This window comes from Oncorhynchus nerka, linkage group LG8, assembly GCF_034236695.1.
Source record: "Oncorhynchus nerka isolate Pitt River linkage group LG8, Oner_Uvic_2.0, whole genome shotgun sequence".
In the NCBI taxonomy this organism is placed as follows: domain Eukaryota; kingdom Metazoa; phylum Chordata; class Actinopteri; order Salmoniformes; family Salmonidae; genus Oncorhynchus; species Oncorhynchus nerka.
In genome coordinates, this window is record NC_088403.1 from 18,243,000 (window position 1) to 18,265,831 (window position 22,832).

The 22,832-nt window shown below is 46.2% G+C and overlaps 1 protein-coding gene across 1 annotated transcript in view; it reads right to left on the reverse strand.

Annotated features, from left to right (window-relative positions):
* tmtc2a (transmembrane O-mannosyltransferase targeting cadherins 2a) overlaps positions 1 to 22,832 on the reverse strand; it is a 91,699-nt gene that overhangs the window by 41,700 nt on the left and 27,167 nt on the right. The window contains exon 2 of the mRNA XM_065021469.1: positions 6,841 to 7,447. Coding sequence (XP_064877541.1) covers positions 6,841 to 7,447 — 607 coding nt within the window. The remainder of the gene's footprint in view (positions 1 to 6,840; positions 7,448 to 22,832) is intronic.

The window sequence follows — 22,832 nt, forward strand, 5'->3', positions numbered from 1 at the left end:
GAAGGGACCTTATTACTGAATACCACTCACTATAAAGGCTGAAGTGGCACTAGCACGGGGACACATAATGGGACAGGTCATAGGTTCACATCCCCCACTGGGATGGAGGGACCTCTGGACCACCCTGCTTCTCTCTGGGATTGCTGTCTATAGAGCAATAGAGAGACTGAACCAGTGTTGTCAGGCAACTAAAGGGAAGCCAAACATGATCCATCACTTTACTTCAGATATGACATATTGTTAGACCTACTAGCCAGCAGATAGATTGTTACATTACATTAACAGGTGACACACTGCTCTTTCATGCACATTGTTGTAGTTGTAGAAACAAGTAGCCGTCCCCACTTCTGTAGACATGTCACTAAATACAGAACGTGTGAGACTCCTCAGCTCTGGCACAAACAAACACATACACAGATCAAAAAAGAGCGAGAAAGAGAGAAAGCGAGTGAGTGAGAGGGAATTACCACCGCAGGCATCATTTCACAGCTGAACGCCTCTGTGGAGGATAATTGCCACGGCATTCATCAAGCGGTCGTCAACCGCCGTCGTGCTAATCTGCAGCCCCGGGCCTCATTGAGACAAACGAGGGAATCTACTGTTTCTGTCACACTTTAATTACATGCCAAGAAAGGGAACATCCAATCACATCCAGCGTCCTTCACCCCGTGCATCCTCTTAAGTAGGGCCCAGAGTTTCTCCTGACCACATGACCTAACGAGGAAATGATAAAAACTCTGGACCCTAATTACAGTACTATAGAGACCCTAATTACAGTATTATAGGGAACCTAGTTACAGTAGTATAGAGACCCTAGTTGTAGTATTATAGAGATCCTAGTTACAGTATTAGAGAGACCCTAGTTACAGTACTATAGAGACCCTAGTTACAGTACTATAGGGACCCTAGTTGTAGTATTATAGAGACCCTAGTTACAGTACTATAGAGACCCTAGTTACAGTACTATAGAGACCCTAGTTGTAGTATTATAGGGACCCTAGTTACAGGATTCTAGGATATAACTACAGGCTATGACTAGGGACAAGAGTTTTCCTGGTCAGGTGACGTGGTCAGAAAGAACTAAGCCCTAGGCTTAAGCACAACCAAAAGATAGCCCCTCTGAAGCTTTGATAAAGGGCTCGGAAGCAGTTGACACTCTTATTGATGCCTGAATCACCTGTCCACCAGTCATTCTTTCACTCCTTCATTTCACACACTTTTATTTTGATTTGCTTCCTGTGCTTATCCATCATTCTCTGCTGATTGTTTGTTTTTGACAGGTGGAACAGAACGGGAAAAAGAAGGAGGTAATATAGAAGCTATATGGCTCTGCCACTTTGACTGGAAAACACACTCCAACCTCTGCTCCACAGACTGTTGTTTCCTGGACATGTGTGCCTGCGTGTGTGTGTGTCTCTCTCTCTGTCTCTCTCTCTGTCTCTCTCTCTCTCTCTGTCTCTCTCTCTGTCTCTCTCTGTTTCTGTCTCTCTCTCTCACCCTCTCTCTGTGTCTCTCTCTCTCGCTCTCTCTCTGTCTCTCTGTCTCTCTCTGTTTCTGTCTCTCTCTCTCACCCTCTCTCTGTGTCTCTCTCTCTCGCCCTCTCTCTGTCTCTCTCTCTCTCTCTCTCTGTGTCTCTCTCTCTCTCTCTGTCTCTCTCTCTCTCTCTTCCTCTCTCTGTGTCTCTGTCTCTCACTCTCTGTCTGTCTCTCTGTCTCTCTCTGTCTCTCTCTCTCGCCCTCTCTCTGTGTCTCTCTCTCGCCCTCTCTCGCCCTCTCTCTGTGTCTCTCTCTCTCTCTGTGTGTGTGTCTCTCTCTCTCTGTCTCTCTCTCTCCTCTCTCTGTGTCTCTGTCTCTCTCTCTCTCTCTCTCTCTCTCTCTCTCTCTCTCTCTCTCTCTCTCTCTCACTCTCTGTCTGTCTCTCTCTCTGCCCTCTCTCTGTGTCTCTGTATCTCTCTCTCTGTCTGTCTCGCTCTCCGTCTCTCTCTCTGTCTCTCTCACCCTCGCTCTGTGTCTCTCTCTCGCCCTCTCTCGCCCTCTCTCTCTCTGTGTCTCAGTCTCTCTCTCTCAGTCTCTCTCTATCTCTCTCTCAGTCTCTCTCTGTCTCTCTCTCTCTCTCTCTCTCTCTCTCTCTCTCTCTCACTCTCTGTCTGTCTGTCTCTCTCTCTGTCTCTCTCTCGCCTCTCTCTGTCTCTCACTCTCTGTCTCTCTCTCTCTATGTCTATCTCTCTGTCTCTCTCTCACCCTCTCTCTGTGTCTCTCTCTCGCCCTCTCTCTGTGTCTCTCTCTCTCAGTCTCTCTCAGTCTCTCTCTCTCTCTCTGTGTCTCTGTCTCTCACTCACTCTCTGTCTGTCTGTCTCTCTCTCGCCCTCTCTCTGTGTCTCTCTCTCGCCCTCTCTCTGTGTCTCTGTCTCTGTCTCTCTCTCTCTCTCTCTCTCTGTGTCTCTGTATCTCTCTCTCTGTCTGTCTCTCTCTCTCTCTCTGTCTCTGTCTCTCTCTCTGTCTCTCTCTCTCTCTCTGTCTCTGTCGTCTGTGTCTCTCTCTCGCCCTCTCTCGCCCTCTCTCTGTGTCTCAGTCTCTCTCTCTCTCTCTCTGTCTCTGTCTCTCTCTCTCTCTCTCTCTCAGTCTCTCTCTCTCTCTCTGTGTCTCTGTCTCTCACTCTCTGTCTGTCTCTTTCTCGCCCTCTCTGTGTGTCTCTATCTCTCTCTCTCTCTCTGTGTGTCTCTGTCTGTCTCTCTCTCTGTCTCTCTCTCGCCCTCTCTCTGTCTCTCTCTGTCTCTCTCTCTCACTCTCTGTCTGTCTCTCTCTCTGTCTCTCTCTCGCCTCTCTCTGTGTCTCTCTCTCGCCCTCTCTCTGTGTCTCTCTCTCGCCCTCTCTCTGTGTCTCTCTCTCTCAGTCTCTCTCTCTCTCACTCTCTGTCTGTCTCTCCCTCTGTCTCTCTCTCTGTCTCTCTCTCGCCCTCTCTCTGTGTCTCTGTCTCTCTCTCTCTCTCTCTCTCTCTCTCTCTCTCTCTCTCTCACTCTCTATCCCCAAGGCCCCTCTACCTCTTTCATTTCAGTCTGATTACAGAACTAATAGGATGAGAAATGGAGCACCGGCAAAATCGTTCACAACCCTCACTCCTGAGAGTCACTAATAAGTCAGGTAATAAGAAAGGGTGGGTTTTACCTCCCCCCTCCCTTTCATCTCACTGCATAGTAAATAACACAATCAGTTAAAATAGTCAGGAAATCTTTAGAAATAGCTAAGCAAATGCTAACATAGAATGGGAATGCAGTGTCTCACTGCCCAATATGATGCAATAACAGAAGTGAATTATTGTTATTCTGCCATCACAGTAAAACCACACTGACTGGGCAGACAAAGAGGTGAGGGGCTCTCCTGGCACAGCGGGTGAGAATGAGTGGAGAGACACAGATAAAAGAGGGGAAGTGAGAGCATAGTTTCCTTCCTATACCTCTCTCTCTCTCTCCCTCTCCCTCTCTCTCTCTGTGTTCCCACACATTTGTTTTTGAGGTGTCTGGGGTCGTAATCGGCAAGCAATAGCCTCGTGGTCGCAGCCCCGGCATCTGAGAGATTAGGAGGCGGGCTGGGGGGACATGGGAGAGGAGGACTGGGGTGCCATGGGAGAGGAGGACTGTGGTGCCATGGGAGAGGAGGCCTGGGGTGCCATGGGAGAGGAGGACTGGGGTGCCATGGTAGAGGAGGACTGGGGTGCCATGGTAGAGGAGGACTGGGGTGCCATGGTAGAGGAGGACATGCCATGGGAGAGGAGGACTGGGGTGCCATGGGAGAGGAGGACTGGGGTGCCATGGTAGAGGAGGACTGGGGTGCCATGGTAGAGGAGGACCATGGGGGAGGACTGGGGTGCCATGGTAGAGGAGGGGTGGGGTGCCATGGTAGAGGAGGACTGGGGTGCCATGGTAGAGGAGGACTGGGGTGCCATGGTGGGAGGACTGGGCCATGGGAGAGGAGGGCTGCCATGGGAGAGGAGGAGGACCATGGGGGAGGACTGCCATGGGAGAGGAGGACTGGGGTGCCATGGGAGAGGAGGACTGGGGTGCCATGGGAGAGGAGGACTGGGGTGCCATGGGAGAGGAGGACTGGGGTGCCATGGGAGAGGAGGACTGGGGTGCCATGGGAGAGGAGGGCTGGGGTGCCATGGGAGAGGAGGACTGGGGTGCCATGGGAGAGGAGGACTGGGGTGCCATGGGAGAGGAGGACTGGGGTGCCATGGTAGAGGAGGACTGGGGTGCCATGGTAGAGGAGGACTGGGGTGCCATGGGAGAGGAGGACTGGGGTGCCATGGTAGAGGAGGACTGGGGTGCCATGGTAGAGGAGGACTGAGGTGCCATGGTAGAGGAGGACTGGGGTGCCATGGGAGAGGAGGACTGGGGTGCCATGGTAGAGGAGGATTGGGGTGCCATGGGAGAGGAGGGCTGGGGTGGCAAGGGAGAGGAGGAAGAGGAGGGCACGGCAAGGAGGCGAGGGTGATAAATGTGCCAGATGTGCTGGCAGGAGGCGAAATAGGAGGCGCGGGGTTGGCACCAGGATCTGTCAGCTGGATCTGGGAGACTGGCCAGGTCCATTGTGTATAAGGGTAAGGGGAGGAGGGTACTGTCTGTTGAAAATACCTGCTGCACTATTGAATAGATTAACAGAGAATGTGGCCAGAGGGGGAGGAGGGTACTGTGTGTGAGTGTATGTGTGTGAGTGTGTGTATATATGTATGTGTATATATGTATGTGTGTGTCTGTGTGTGTGTCTCCTCTAAAACCTTAAGGGTTGTAGATAGATGCCATCGTATCAGTCTTAATTGAGGACAGATGCTAAAGTACATCTGTTTCTCTGCTAGGGTCCACTGGCTGTGAATACACAACCAGATCATTCCTGCTGAGCAGAGAGACTTCACGCTGCCTCCCTCCCTCACTCTGATCCTCTGGGCCTCTCACTAAAATCCCCTAATAACAGCTTTAGGATAGCAAGCTGCCAAAGAGGACTACAGCAAAGCTGCATCAGAGCACAGGGTGTGTAAGCACACTTACACAGAGTTACAAGGTAACACTCTCTCTCTCTCTCTCTCTCGCTCACACACACACACACACACACACACACACACACACACACACACACACACACACACACACACACACACACACAAACGGACCAGACTGTCCTTGCCCAGTAAAACCTCAAGGATAATCTTTATTCTCCTATCATGATGTTTTTACAAGGGCTGCTATATAGATCTGAGAGCAGGAGTGCCTGTGTGAGATACAGTATGTCACTGTGTCTTTCATGCACCCTGCCTGTCCTCATCCTGTATGTAGCAGCTCTAGATGGGTGTTTTCTCACAGAGAATAGGCAGTGTGTGTATGTGTGTCTGTCTGTGTATCTGTATGTCTGTTTATGTGTATCTCTGTGTGTGTATGTCTCTGTGTGAGTGTGTGTGTCTGTGTATCTGTCTGTGTGTGTGTGTGTCTCTGTATATATGTGTGTGTGTGTGTGTGTGTGTGTGTGTGTGTGTGTGTGTGTGTGTGTGTGTGTGTGTGTGTGTGTGTGTGTGTGTGTGTGTGTGTGTGTGTGTGTGTGTGTGTGTGTATGTGTGTGTGTGTGCAGTAGAAGATAGCCTATAGGATGGTAACTCCCTCTCTCCCCATATATGACGGAAAACAGTCCGTGTGAATGTCTGAGCATGCGTGTGTGTCTCTGTGTATCTGTCTGTGTGTGTGTATCTGTCTGTGTGTGTATCTGTGTATCTGCCTGTGTGTGTGTCTCTGTGTATATGTCTGTGTATCTGTCTGTGTGTGTGTATCTGTCTGTGTGTGTGTGTGTATCTGTGTATCTGTCTGTGTGTGTGTGTATCTGTCTGTGTGTGTATCTGTGTATCTGTCTGTGTGTGTGTCTCTGTGTATCTGTCTGTGTATCTGTCTGTGTGTATGTATCTGTGTATCTGTATCTGTCTGTGTGTGTGTATCTGTGTGTGTATCTGTGTATCTGTCTGTGTGTGAGTGTGTTTCTCTGTGCAGGGTAAAGAACTCCACTTGTACTACTAAGAACATATATATTATCTTTCTATGCCCTATGTGTCTAATTGGATGGACGCTGTACCTGAAACTGACTATGCAGACTATGTAGCGGAGAAGGAAGTGTATCATTGTCTCTGCAGTGCGAGAGCATACCTTTCTTTTGTCACCTCAAAATAACCCTACTGCATGACACACACACACACACACACACACACACACACACACACACACACACACACACACACACACACACACACACACACACACACACACACACACATACATACACACACACACACACACACACACACACACACACAACACACACACACACACACACACACACACACACACAAACACGTAGAAAGCTCACAGGAACACACACACACACACACAAGCTTACACAGACAGACGTCATTGGGGAAAGATTCTGAACCAGACGCATGTTTCAGTGTAACTGTTTACCTCAGTGAGGAGGACTCGGTGGAAACTGACAAAACTGTTGGATTCTGTCCCTCATTTCCTCCTCTGTATATATTTTATTCCCATTTAGAGGAAGAAAAAACTCACTTATTTTGCATTCCTCAGCTGTGCGCATGGTAGTGGTAGGATAAATGCTTTCAAATTACACTCTTAATGAAAAACAAACACACACACACACACGACTTCCCCATAAACAATCTGAATTGTATACACACACAGGAACCATTTGTGGTCAGCTGAGGTTTCCCCTCCGTAGGGGGAAGAGGAAATTGGATACACGCAGAGACACAAAGAGGAGTGGCACTTTGTAAACAGAGGGCAATGTTGTTTACCTTCCCCAGGAGCACGACCACCGCCTGGCGGAACCGGAGCCGCTGGAACACAAAGAGGTCGTAAGCCGCTGATACGGCCAGCACCGTGACTCCCTGCTCCTTCCACAGCATGCTGGACGCTGCGCAGACCAGGCTCCCCAGCAGCCACATCCACGTCCAGGCTTGGAGTCTACCACAGTCCCTAGAAGAGGCCGTGTAGGCCGAGCGGAGCCCGCAGTGCCTTGTGTAACAGAGAAGAGACAAGAGGAACAGCAGTGCCGCACCGACGTCGGCCCTCCCCACCACCCCCGCCACGGCTTCCGTATGCACCGGGTGGGAGGCGAAGAGGAGCCCCACCAGAAGACTCCACGGACCTCCCCCCAGGAGGGGGCGACAGAGGGCAGTGAAAAGGCCTGTGACAGCCCCGTGGAGGCCCATGTTGACCAGGTGGTAGCCCCAGGGGCGCAGGCCGCCCAGGGCGTGGTTGAGGCGGAAAGAGAGGGTGCAGAGGGGTCGGAAAGACTTGTGGCTTCCGCTGTGGGTGAGCAGGGTGCCCCAGAAGTCATCATACAGGACGTTGGTCCACGGGGTCTCGGGGAGAAGGTCCTGGTTGGTCTTGATCGCACGGCTGTCGGAGAGAGAGAGAGAAAGAGAGAGAAAGAGGAGGGTCAGTGTCAGTTTGGATACCATCTAGATGAACAGGGGTTTTCAGTCAGAGAGAGAGATAAAGTGGTAGTCATTGATGTCGCGACCGTGAGAGAATGGTGCAGATGAACCTTGATGTGATAATAACTGTGATGGATGGAGCATGGTGTGAACACACACACACACTTTGTCAGGTGATTATTGGCCCCTGAGGCCTCTCCACTATCTCACAATTAACACATAATTAAGGGGAACACATGTACACTAACAGACTGTGACAAACAAGATGATTCACCCCAGAGACATCAAACTCTGCATGATAAATGACTCTAACCACTAACACAACAGCTTCCTGGAAGAGTCAGTCAAAGACTTGTGAAATGCAGGACATGAACCATATACTGCAGCTAGCTCAATCAACACAGTCTATCTACCACAGACCATACTGTAGCTAGCTCAATCAACACAGTCTATCTACCACAGACCATACTGCAGCTAGCTCAATCAACACAGTCTATCTACCACAGACCATACTGCAGCTAGCTCAATCAACACAGTCTATCTACCACAGACCATACTGCAGCTAGCTCAATCAACACAGTCTATCTACCACAGACCATACTGTAGCTAGCTCAATCAACACAGTCTATCTACCACAGACCATACTGTAGCTAGCTCAATCAACAGTCTATCTACCACAGACCATACTGCAGCTAGCTCAATCAACACAGTCTATCTACCACAGACCATACTGTAGCTAGCTCAATCAACACAGTCTATATACCACAGACCATACTGCAGCTAGCTCAATCAACACAGTCTATCTACCACAGACCATACTGTAGCTAGCTCAATCAACACAGTCTATCTACCACAGACCATACTGTAGCTAGCTCAATCAACACAGTCTATCTACCACAGACCATACTGTAGCTAGCTCAATCAACACAGTCTATCTACCACAGACCATACTGTAGCTAGCTCAATCAACACAGTCTATCTACCACAGACCATACTGCAGCTAGCTCAATCAACAGTCTATCTACCACAGACCATACTGCAGCTAGCTCAATCAACACAGTCTATCTACCACAGACCATACTGTAGCTAGCTCAATCAACACAGTCTATATACCACAGACCATACTGCAGCTAGCTCAATCAACACAGTCTATATACCACAGACCATACTGTAGCTAGCTCAATCAACACAGTCTATATACCACAGACCATACTGTAGCTAACTCAATCAACACAGTCTATATACCACAGACCATACTGTAGCTAGCTCAATCAACACAGTCTATATACCACAGACCATACTGTAGAAGGCTCAATCAACACAGTCTATATACCACAGACCATACTGTAGAAGGCTCAATCAACACAGTCAATATACCACAGACCATACTGTAGAAGGCTCAATCAACACAGTCTATATACCACAGACCATACTGTAGAAGGCTCAATCAACACAGTCTATCTACCACAGACCATACTGTAGCTAGCTCAATCAACAGTCTATCTACCACAGACCATACTGTAGAAGGCTCAATCAACACAGTCTATCTACCACAGACCATACTGTAGAAGGCTCAATCAACACAGTCTATCTACCACAGACCATACTGTAGAAGGCTCAATCAACACAGTCTATCTACCACAGATCACAACCATTTGGCTTCTGGGGACACACATGGAACCTTTAGCTTGATCAGTGATAGCCTTAGATAGTGGTGGTGTTTGATGTGAAATACATGTCTTATTTGGAGAGAGAAAGAAGTGTTTGTATACATTGCTTCATCTAAGCTAAATGCATTAAAAACGTGGCATAATGTATACTGTCAGTACACACAGTCAGTTTTTGGGGATTAGATAAGACGTTAAAGTGTTAAAAATGGGACACTATAAACCTAAGAAGACACTGGTCTTTACTGCAGTAGTCTAATATGTAGAGTCCTGACTATTAGTGTGATGGAGGAGAGGGCCACCACTTGTTCACCATAGTTGTTATGACAGACGTGGCAATTAGTGTTGATGTTCCAGATACTCTGTTCCCTTATCACAGAACAACAGAGTCTGAACCTGATATATCACTAGGTGTGTGTGTGTGTGTGTGTGTGTGTGTGTGTGTGTGTGTGTGTGTGTGTGTGTGTGTGTGTGTGTGTGTGTGTGTGTGTGTGTGTGTGTGACAATGTCCGTGTGTGTGTGACCGTGTGTGTGACAATGTCCGTGTGTGTGTGTACTTATTATGTTGGGTTCATTTTGATCCAGTGGCGACCCTCTCTGTCTCACGGTTTGTTTGACTTGGGGGGCTCCGTTTTTCTTAAGCGCCAGTCAAACATTGTGTTTGAGTAAAAGAGATTGGACCGGGCGCAGCTCAGGACTTCCTTTGTGAGGAGATTAGGACTCAGTGCCAGCACAAGGACTAGATGAATTAGAATGAGAGAGAGAGAGAGAGGAGAGAGGAGAGAGGAGAGAGAGAGAGAGAGAGAGAGAGAGGAGAGAGAGAGAGGAGAGGAGTTTGAGAGGAGAGAGAGAGAGAGAGAGAGAGGAGAGAGGAGAGAGGAGAGAGGAGAGAGGAGAGAGGAGAGAGAGAGAGAGAGAGAGAGAGAGAGAGAGAGAGAGAGAGGGGGTCAGGAAAGACAGCAGGAGAAAGCGAGATGAGAGAGAATGAGGGAAAGTGACATGATAAGATGTGGAGAAAGGAGAGTGATGGGAGAGAGAGTGAAATGTCTAGAGCGAGAGATCCAGAGAGAGAGAGAGAGAGAGAGAGAGAGAGAAAGAGCGCTCTCTGATGTGTTAGTTCATCCCCATGGCAGTGGGTTAGTCTGTATTTTCTCCCTTTCTCTCCCTCTCTCCTCCAGCTGCACACACATCATGTTTTAGACGGTTGGAACTCTGTGTACCTTTGTTAATCACACCCATTCACCATCTAGGCTACCCCCTCCTCTCCTCTGTCCTTACCCACAACCCATCACTCCTGTATCCTCACTTCCATAAAATGAACACAATAAAAAAAAGGATACATTTTTTCAAAAGAACACCCCTTTTATATTTGGGGATTTTAAATTGAGGGGAGAGAGTGCCCGTCAGCCTGAGAGAGTTCCCCCCCTCCTCCTCACGTACGACAGTAGAATACAAAAGAGCCCTCTCTAAGTCAGTCGCTCCGGGAGACCACTCTATCCCACTTCAGAGACAGGGCCAATGAAGCCATCAGCACAGCCAGTCAGCACTACTGTCACTCTCCCCCTTCAATATCTAGGCAGCATCCCAAATGACCAGGGTCTCTGTTCAAAAGTAGTGCACTATGTAGGGAATAGGGTCTCATTTGTGACGGATCCCTATAGCTCCTGTCCAGACCCTTACAGCCAGCAGAAGTGGGGAGAGAAGAGCGGAAGTGGGGGAAGTAGGGGGTCTGATTTAAATATTTTAATGATTTATCTCCGGTGAGGATTGAGACGTAGACGGACCAAGACTCAGGGGAGGTTAAAGGGTGGCTACACTGGAGCTTGTTAGTGTACTACTTAATGCAAGACCCAAACACACACACACAGTAACGTTGGAACAAAAATATAGGGTAGAACAAATACAGTATTAATATGAATTAACCTGTGGGAAAACAGGTAGTAAAGATACACTAGTATGATCCGAGATGAATCCTGTACAAACTGAGTGATGAGATGATGTGGAGCAGGGAATACTTAGGAATTGGCCATATTCCGTCTTCCTCCCTCCCAAACTGACGCTTGTTTTTCCCATTGACAAAACAATCCTGGGAAACTGAGGAATTCTCCCTCTCTGCCTCACGCGACGACAGGCTGCACAGAGCTCTGAGGTCAGCACAGACACAAAGTGGTGAGGGAGAAATGAACCATTTGATCTATAGTATACTAATGAACCATTTGATGTATAGTACAGTAATTAACATTTGATTTATAGTACACTAATGAAACATCCACACCAGTTTAGCCAGCCATTCATAACATACTAATGAAACATCCACACCAGTTTAGCCAGCCATTCATAACATACTAATGAAACATCCACACCAGTTTAGCCAGCCATTCATAACATACTAATGAAACATCCACACCAGTTTAGCCAGCCATTCATAACATACATCCACACCAGTTTAGCCAGCCATTCATAACATACTAATGAAACCATACTAATGAAACATCCACACCAGTTTAGCCAGCCATTCATAACATACTAATGAAACATCCACACCAGTTTAGCCAGCCATTCATAACATACTAATGAAACATCCACACCAGTTTAGCCAGCCATTCATAACATACTAATGAAACATCCACACCAGTTTAGCCAGCCATTCATAACATACTAATGAAACATCCACACCAGTTTAGCCAGCCATTCATAACATACTAATGAAACATCCACACCAACCATTCCACACCATCCACACCAGTTTAGCCAGCCATTCATACTAATACTGAAACATCCACACCAGTTTAGCCACCATTCATAACAAACATACTAATGAAACATCACACCAGTTTAGCCAGCCATTCATAACATAATGAAACATAATTTAGAAACATCCATCCACACCAGTTTAGCCAGCCATTTTAGCCAGCCATTCATAACATACATAACATACTAATGAAACATCCACACCAGTTTAGCCAGCCATTCATAACATACTAATGAAACATCCACACCAGTTTAACATACCAGCCATTCATAACATACTAATGAAACATCCACACCAGTTTAGCCAGCCATTCATAACATATAACATATTAATGAAACATCCACACCAGTTTAGAACATCATCAATGAACCATCATCAGCAAAACATACTAATGAAACATATTTATTTCATCTTAATGAATGAATTAGAGAAAGTTTTGATTGCTGAACTGAAGGAGAAAGCTGTGGTGAGACTGAGGGAGGCATCGGATTTAGTGTCAGTGTTGATTGCTGTGATGTGGACTGAGCCAGCAGTGTGTATTAGACAATGACCCACATTCACAAAGCATCTCAGAGTAGGAGTGCTGATCTAGGATCAGGTCCACACCTGTCAACATTCACCTTTTGCTACTATTTCTGTCAAGTCTACGCATGCAGTTTGATGCACACATTTGATCAATCCGAAGTATACACCACACAGAACACAGAACGCACTGCAACTGCCTCTGTAACACAATGCTGCAGGGAAAACGCAGCGTTCCATTGGAAATGAATGTACTTCTGCTGTACAAAAATGTCATGCTGCTGTCGGTGTGATCGAGGTGTAAGGCTGTAGTGATTAAGTTAAGACTCCAGACCGAGGTAAACACGCTGACCCAGCCAGACCGGAGAGAGGGGAGACACTCTGCTATCTAGTTAGTAAACACACCCACACATACACACACACATATATGGTTACCCTCACATGCACACATCTGAAAGTGTGCTCACAAATGCACACAAACACACAAGTACACGCATCAACCCCAGCGACCCCGACACACCTGCTGTGTTTAGATCTGGGGATGGATTAGCCTTTAGTGTACGTTCCTCTTTATGTCCCCATAAAACAAACAGGGGACATTCATCAATATCTCGTTGCTAAACACTCCACTCCAGTCTTCTGTAAATATTTGGTCCTCCGGCCAGCCTGAATGTCTACAGAGTGTATTGTCCTGCACATGGACCACTGATGAATCCCAATGTGTAAAGAGCAGAGTTGTGGTATAGAGTCACATGACTTGTGAAACTCTAGTGAAACTCACACACTCTGATTGGACCAGCAAACTGTAAATCAACACAGGTTGAGTGGTGAACTAGCGAACAGATTGCTGATTTGCTGAACAGCTATAGGATCTGTCTGTCTGTCCGTCTGTCTGTCTGTCTGTCTGTCTGTCTGTCTGTCTGTCTGTCTGGCTGGCTGGCTACAAAGCCCCAACATCAAGCTTTATAATACCGCCATCTGGCCACCTCTATTAGATTTCCTTCCCCTTATGGCGAACAAGGCCAGCTAATTAACCACATAGATAGAGCTGAGGTGGACAGACAGCCTATTCACACTATGCTAATCACAGAGCCAAAGGGAAATAACTCCAATCTCTGTGTGTGTGTGTGTGTGTGTGTGTGTGTGTGTGTGTGTGTGTGTGTGTGTGTGTGTGTGTGTGTGTGTGTGTGTGTGTGTGTGTGTGCGTGCGTGCGTGTGTGCGTGTGTGTATTGGTAAAGTAATAAAGAGCTTCCCACATTAATAAGTGAAGCTTCCATATGGAACAGCTGATACAAATCTACCTCCACACCATTATCATCCCTATGTGATTTGTTTCCCAGGCGTTGTGCTTGAGTGGGAGAGTTCACTGAGTGGACAAAACATTAGAACACCTTCCTAATATTGAGTTGCACCCCTCCCCATTTTGCCCTCAGAACAGACTCAATTCATGGGGGCATGGACTCTACAAGGTGCTGAAAGCGTTCCACAGGGATGCTGGTCCATGTTGACTCCAATGCTTCCCACAGTTGTGTCAAGTTGGCTGGATGTCTTTTGGGTGGTGGACCATTTTTGATACACACAAAAAACCCAGCCGTGTTGCAGTTCTTGACAAAAACCCGGAGCGCCTGGCACCTACTACCATACCCCGTTCAAAGACACTTTAATATTTCACCCTCTGAATGGCACACCTTCACAATCCATGAATCAATTGTCTCCAGGCTTAAAAATCCTTCTTTATCCTGTCTCCTCCACATCATCTACACTGATTGAAGTGGATTTAACAAGTGACATCAATAAGGGATCATAGCTTTCACCTGGATTCACCTGGTCAGTCTATGTCATTGAAAAAGCTGGTGTTCATCATGTTTTGTATACTCGGTGTATATAGGGATTGGGCAATAAACAGCTATGGCTTTACACATTAAAATGAGCAGCCTCCCTACTGAACGGATGATAAAGCCTGTCTGAACCATCTATCTATTGTACAACCCACAACAACCATCTATCTATTGTACACCCCCACAACAACCATCTATCTATTGTACACCCCCACAACAACCATCTATCTATTGTACAACCCACAACAACCATCTATCTATTGTACACCCCCACAACAACCATCTATCTATTGTACACCCCCACAACAACCATCTATCTATTGTACACCCCCACAACAACCATCTATCTATTTACACCCCCACAACAACCATCTATCTATTCTACACCCCCACAACAACCATCTATCTATTCTACACCCCCACAACAACCATCTATCTATTCTACACCCCCACAACAACCATCTATCTATTCTACACCCCCACCCCCCCACAACAACCATCTATCTTCTTCTACACCCCCACAACAACCATCTATCTATTGTACACCCCCACAACAACCATCTATCTATTCTACACCCCCCCACAACAACCATCTATCTATTCTACACCCCCACAACAACCATCTATCTATTGTACAACCCACAACAACCATCTATCTATTGTACACCCCCACAACAACCATCTATCTATTCTACACCCCCACAACAACCATCTATCTATTCTACACCCCACAACAACCATCTATCTATTCTACACCCCCACAACAACCATCTATCTATCTATTCTACACCCCACAACAACCATCTATCTATTTTACACCCCCACAACAACCATCTATCTATTCTACATCTAACAACCATCTCTCTATTTTACACCCCCACAACAACCATTTACACCCCCACAACAACCATCTATCTATTCTACACCTATCCACAACAACCATCTATCTATTCTACACCCCCACAACAACCATCTATCTATTCTACACCCCACAACAACACATCTATCTATTTTACACCCCCACAACAACCATCTATCTATTTTACACCCCTATCTATTGTACAACAACCATCTATCTATTTTACACCCCCACAACAACCATCTATCTATTCTACACCCCCACAACAACCATCTATCTATTCTACACCCCCACAACAACCATCTATCTATTTTACACCCCCACAACAACCATCTATCTATTGTACACCCCCACAACAACCATCTATCTATTGTACACCCCAACAACAACCATCTATCTATTCTACACCCCCACAACAACCATCTATCTATTCTACACCCCCACAACAACCATCTATCTATTCTACACCCCCACAACAACCATCTATCTATTTTACACCCCCACAACAACCATCTATCTCTATTGTACACCCCCACAACAACCATCTATCTATTCTACACCCCCACAACAACCATCTATCTATTTTACACCCCCACAACAACCATCTATCTATTGTACACCCCCACAACAACCATCTATCTATTGTACACCCCCACAACAACCAACTATCTATTCTATCACACCCCACAACAACCATCTATTTTACTATCTTTACACCCCCACAACAACCATCTATCTATTTTACACCCCCACAACAACCATCTATCTATTGTACACCCCCACAACAACCATCTATCTATTGTACACCCCTACCTCTTTTACACAACAACCATCTATCTATTGTACACCCCCACAACAACCATCTATCTATCTACTCTCTCTATTCTTACACACCCCCACAACAACCATCTATCTATTGTACACCCCCACAACAACCATCTATCTATTGTACACCCCCACAACAACAACAACCATCTATCTATTTTACACCCCCACAACAACCATCTATCTATTGTACACCCCCACAACAACCATCTATCTATTGTACACCCCACAACAACCATCTATCTATTTTACACCCCCACAACAACCATCTATCTATTTTACACCCCACAACAACCATCTATCTATTATCTATTATTCTACACCCCACAACAACCATCTATCTATTCTACACCCCCACAACAACCATCTATCTATTCTACACCCCCACAACAACCATCTATCTATTTTACACCCCCACAACAACCATCTCTCTATTGTACACCCCCACAACAACCATCTATCTATTGTACACCCCCACAACAACCATCTATCTATTCTACACCCCCACAACAACCATCTATCTATTTTACACCCCCACAACAACCATCTATCTATTGTACACCCCAACCATCTATCTATTTTACAACAACCATCTATCTATTGTACACCCCCACAACAACCATCTATCTATTCTACACCCCACAACAACCATCTACCACCCCACTCTTTACACCCCAACACAACAACCATCTCTCTATTTTACACCCCCACAGCAACCATCTATCTATTGTACACCCCACAACAACCATCTACACCCCCACAACAACCATTTATCTATTGTACACCCCACAACAACCATCTATCTATTGTACACCCCACAACAACATCTACCATCTATCTATTCTACACCCCCACAACAACCATCTATCTATTGTACACCCCCACAACAACCATCTATCTATCTATTGTACACCCCCACAACAACCATCTACACCCCCACAACAACCATCTATTTTACACCCCCACAACAACCATCTATCTATTGTACACCCCCACAACAACCATCTATCTATTGTACACCCCCACAACAACCATCTATCTATTGTACACCCCCATTCTACACCCCCACAACAACCATCTATCTATTGTACACCCCCACAACAACCATCTATCTATTGTACACCCCCACAACAACCATCTATCTATTTTACACCCCCACAACAACCATCTACCATCTATCTATCTATTGTACACCCCCACAACAACCATCTATCTATTGTACACCCCACAACAACCATCTATCTATTTTACACCCCCAGAACAACCATCTATCTATTTTACACCCCCACAACAACCATCTATCTATTCTACACCCCCACAACAACCATCTATCTATTCTACACCCCATCTATCTATTCTACAAACAACCATCTATCTATTCTACACCCCCACAACAACCATCTATCTATTTTACACCCCCAACAACCAACCATCCTCTATCTATTCTACACCCCATCTACTATTCTACACCCCCACAACAACCATCTATCTATTCTACAACAACCATCTATCTATTCAACACAACAACCATCTATCTATTTTACACCCCCACAACAACCATCTATCTATTTTACACCCCCACAACAACCATCTACACCCCCACAACAACCATCTATTTTACACCCCCACAACAACCATCTATCTATTGTACACCCCCACAACAACCATCTATCTATTGTACACCCTCACAACAACCATCTATCTATTGTACACCCCCACAACACCATCTATCTATTCTACACCCCCACAACAACCATCTATCTATTGTACTACACCCCCACAACAACCATCTATCTATTGTACACCCCCACAACAACCATCTATCTATTTTACACCCCCACAACAACCATCTATCTATTGTACACCCCCACAACAACCATCTATCTATTGTACACCCCCACAACAACCATCTATCTATCTATTCTACACCCCCACAACAACCATCTATTCTACACCCCCACAACAACCATCTATCTATTCTACACCCCCACAACAACCATCTATCTATTGTACACCCCCACAACAACCATCTATCAACCCCCACAACAACCATCTATCTATTGTACACCCCCACAACAACCATCTATCTATTGTACACCCCCACAACAACCATCTATCTATTGTACACCCCCACAACAACCATCTATCTATTCTACACCCCCACAACAACCATCTATCTATTCTACACCCCCACAACAACCATCTATCTATTGTAAACCCCCACAACAACCATCTATCTATTGTACACCCCCAACACAACAACCATCTATCTATTCTACACCCCCACAACAACCATCTATCTATTGTACACCCCCACAACAACCATCTATCTATTCTACACAACCATCTATCTACAACAACAACCATCTATCTATTGTACACCCCCACAACAACCATCTATCTATTGTACACCCCCACAACAACCATCTATCTATTGTACACCCCCACAACAACCATCTATCCAGTCTCCAATAAAACACATGGCAGAGATGCACCTCTTCAATCCATTGAATAAAGAGTTCTGTCCATCCACTACAGTTAAAATGTCATTCAGCTCTACACACATGCTTCGGCCTCAATAGCAAAAGCCCTTTTAATTCAATAGATCTTTGAAGTTACTTGAGTTAACTGATGGATTTCTCCTTTGGTTCTGCCCTGGTGGACTGGCCCAAACTCAAGTCGCAGGGGCCATATCACCTCTCTCTGAGTTAAACCAATCCTAACAGGATTAGAGAGTGATTATAGACCCTCAGTGTTTTAGGGACGTTGCCCAGAGGGCAGAGGTCAACCTATAATCTGATTAAAGCTCTCTGGACTCGACTGGGGTAGGGTGGTGATAGTGTGCGTGGTGGGTGGAATTTTGTGTGTGTGTTGGGGGGGGCGGGGGTAAATCTGTATGTATGTGTTTGTGTGTGACATTCCTTATTCCTAGTTGCATAGGCACACACATAAAACACTGGCACAGTGGCATTTTAAAGTTGAAGCAGCAGAATATGTATTCCAAACACGAGCACTAAGTCTTAATGGCAAGTACAAAGGCACAGGCTAAGCAAAGTGAATGACCCAGCTTGCTAAAGAAGAACCCTGTTGTCTCTTCACCCGGGTTGACAGACAGACTGGACTGAGGCTGTTGGGAGGGAGGCCATTGTTGCCTAGCCTACTGGAAAAGACTTGTCTGGCAAGGCCCTGATCCAGACTGCTTCACTGGCTGTCTGGTCTGCGGTTTGGTGTGTGCATGTGTCCTACACAGTCGTCATATGTGTGGGGGTGAGGGGGGGTATCAACTCACGCACGCACACACACATGTGCAAAACATACACACACACGCAAGCACACATACGCACGCAAACACACACACAAACACACACAGCAGAGAGAAGAGGGCAGATGGAGGCCTTTGATTGATGGGGCTGCCACAGAGTACCACCTACTTCTCAGACATCTATTTTGGCTGGCCACTCAGCAGAATACTGAGAGCCCTTTACACAAAGCCCACATATCTTCACCATTAGCATAGCAACATTAGCATAGTCACTCTCCAGCTAGCATATTAGGTTCCCTGAATGTATTATCTAGGTTGCAATCCTCTCTCTCTCTCTCTCTCTCTCTCTCTCTCTCTCTCTCTCTCTCTCTCTCTCTCTCTCTCTTTCTCTCTGTCTCTCTCTCTCTCTCTCTCTCTCTCTTTCTCTCTGTCTCTCTCTCTCTCTCTCTCTCTCTCTCTCTCTCTCTCTCTCTCTCTCTCTCTCTCTCTCTCTCTCCTCTCTGTCTCTCTCTCTCTCTCTCTCTCTCTCTTTCTCTCTGTCTCTCTCTCTCTCTCTCTCTCTCTCTGTCTCTCTCTCTCTCTCTCTCTCTCTCCGCCTGCCCCTTCTTCTCCATGTTGTATGTTTCTGTACTCTCTCACAGTCTTCCTTTCCTTATCATCATCCCCTTACATCATACATCATACTGTAACTCTGGTGGTGTTTATATATCTAATAACCCACAAGCCAGGAAGTGGCCAGGCGTGGGTGTGTCTAAACATCTCACGTCAACAAGACGCGGGCAGAACAATACCCTCTCCAGTCATGCCATAACACTTTCCCACAGTCTGACCCACACTGGTATAAACACTCAGTAGAGAAATCCATAAAGGCACACTGACACAATTATTAATGCATCACAAATGGCACCCTATTGACCAGCCCTATTGGCCCTGGTCAAAATATTATATTTGAATTATTATAGGGAATAGGGTGCCCTTTGGGGCGCAGGCACTTTCTGAGGGCCAAGAGCACTATGATGGGTTTATTTTTAGATTATTAGATTAGTCCAGCCTCTCTCTCTATGGTTTCCTGGTTTGTGTGAAATGTGAAATTAATTTGTGTGTTGGCGGCCAACTCCGACACAAGGTTGTTTGTCTTCTCAAAGGATGGAATGTTAAAGGATAAACTGCTCTTGGATGCTAATCAAAAGACAGCATAGTGTAGTTGATGTGGGGAGAAAGACAGGGGACTGCACATTTGACAGTGTTTTAGCTGTAGGCTGACATTTCAGCTAGTCTTGCAGGAATGAAATAACAGTCATTCAAATGATATGTACCGTATTGTCTATATATTTAAACCATTAGTCTAACCTATATTAGTCTAACCTATATTAGTCTAACCTATATTAATCTATGTTACGTCCCCAGTTTCTGTGTTGTGGTTTGTTATGTGTGTGTTTCAAGTTGGCTTCTTGAAATCCCCCAAGCAGCTGATTGGTCAACTCCATGGCTAATTGGAGCTTACCCCGCCCCCTCGTCAAGTAACATCTGTATCCGATTAGACTCCTTCTGAAGCTATATTAAAGCCAGTGTTCTGTTCAGGAGAGAGATTCATTGCAAAAAGATCATAACTGAGAGAAAGAGCATTGCTGAGAGAGGAGGCTGATGGCTGAGGATTATATACTGTGTTGGTTGTTCTCAGTGGGAGTTCATTGCTGGAAGATGATTGCTGGAAGATGATTGCTGGAAGATGATTGCTGAAAGATGATTGCTGAAATGATTGCTGATGATTGCTGGAAGATGATTGCTGGAAGATGATTGCTGGAAGATGATTGCTGAAAGATGATTGCTGGAAGATGATTGCTGAAAGATGATTGCTGGAAGATGATTGCTGAAATGATTGGTGAAAGATGATTGCTGGAAGATGATTGCTGGAAGATGATTGCTGAAAGAAGAAGATGATTGCTGGAAGATGATTGCTGAAAGATGATTGCTGGAAGATGATTGCTGAAAGATGATTGCTGAAAGATGATTGCTGGAAGATGATTGCTGGAAGATGATTGCTGAAAGAATTGAAAGATGATTGCTGAAAGATGATTGCTGGAAGATGATTGCTGAAAGATGATTGCTGAAAGATGATTGCTGGAAGATGATTGCTGAAAGATGATTGCTGGAAGATGATTGCTGGAAGATGATTGCTGGAAGATGAACCCAGAATCTCTGGTGGCACAGCTAGCGATGCAGTGCCTTAGACCACTGCGCCACCCGGGAAGCCCCTAGTATGCATCTCTATCCTGGCTGGCTTCCGGGTTAGATGTGTGTTTCAAGCAGTGCGGCTTGGTTGGGTTGTGTTTCGGAGGACGCATGGCTCCCGACCTTCGGCCCTCCCGAGTCCGTACGGGAGTTGCAGCGATGAGACGAGACGAAGTTGGGGAGAAAAGGGGTAAAAAGATACATACTAGTCTATGTAAGCAGAGGACAGCACTGGGCCGACAGACAGGATTTGTAGGCTTTCCCACCGTTCTGGAAACCACAGGCAGTCTCTCAGCGACCTCAGATAACCCTGCCTGTCTCCTCCCATCAACAGCACAGCATCCATCATTCAAACTAGTGGAGAGAGTCTCATACAGAGAGCTGGAGTGGTGGTGGTTAGGGTCCAACAGGCTTTTCATCAGACAGCTGCAATTTCTAACGGCCTTTGGATTTTGGAGGACTAACGAGTCAAAAGACTTGACTCTGAATTCTGAGTTGTCTTCAACTGACACACAAACACACACACACACACACACACACACACACACACACTCCTCCTGTGTCACAGGACACTGTGTCCAACTCTGTGTGTATCTCATCCTCCAGATCGTTCACATCTTCGTCAGAGCCATGATATCAATAATGTAATCATGTGTATGATCAAAAGACTCCACAACACATTATTCATCAGTATCACTGCCGCCACCCTTAGTACTGGATGCAGTGGTGACTAACATTCATTATCCCTCTCTGTCCACGTCCCTCCCCACTACTACAACCCATTACAGGGGCTTTAAAGCTGCCATCTCCAACAACCGATCCGGAGGAAAATATGTATTTCCGGATGGCTTTTTGCTTCAAAGGGAGCACTGCTGGAGGAAGGAGCCAGGAAGTGGAAGTCTCCTCTTTGTCAGCGGGGCTCCTTTCATGTCCCGTAAAACATGTTTCCTGATTAGCAGCAAGGCCACAGCACAGCCAGGGCCAAGGACTCTGCACAGGGCACCTGCCAGGGCGGCAGGTAGCCTAGCAGTTAGAGCGTTGGGCCCGTGCCGACAAGGTGGAAATCTGTCGATGTGCCCTTGAGCAAGGCACTTAACCCTAATTTGCTCCAGGGGCGCCCTACCAGGTACTACTAGCCGTATGTGACCACTAGCCGGTGTATTGTGAACCTCACATGGTCTCTCCTATCATTGAACCACTAGTGTCCCCCAGGGCTCTGTTCTAGGCCCTCTCCTATTCTCGCTATACACCAAGTCACTAAACCTCTTCTCTCCTTTCTATGCCCCTTAATCTTCTCCTTCCCCCTTCTGATGACCACAGTACAGTGCATGAAACTATGACACAGTGAATGAATATTCTTTCACTCTTGTACAAATGACAATTGGACAT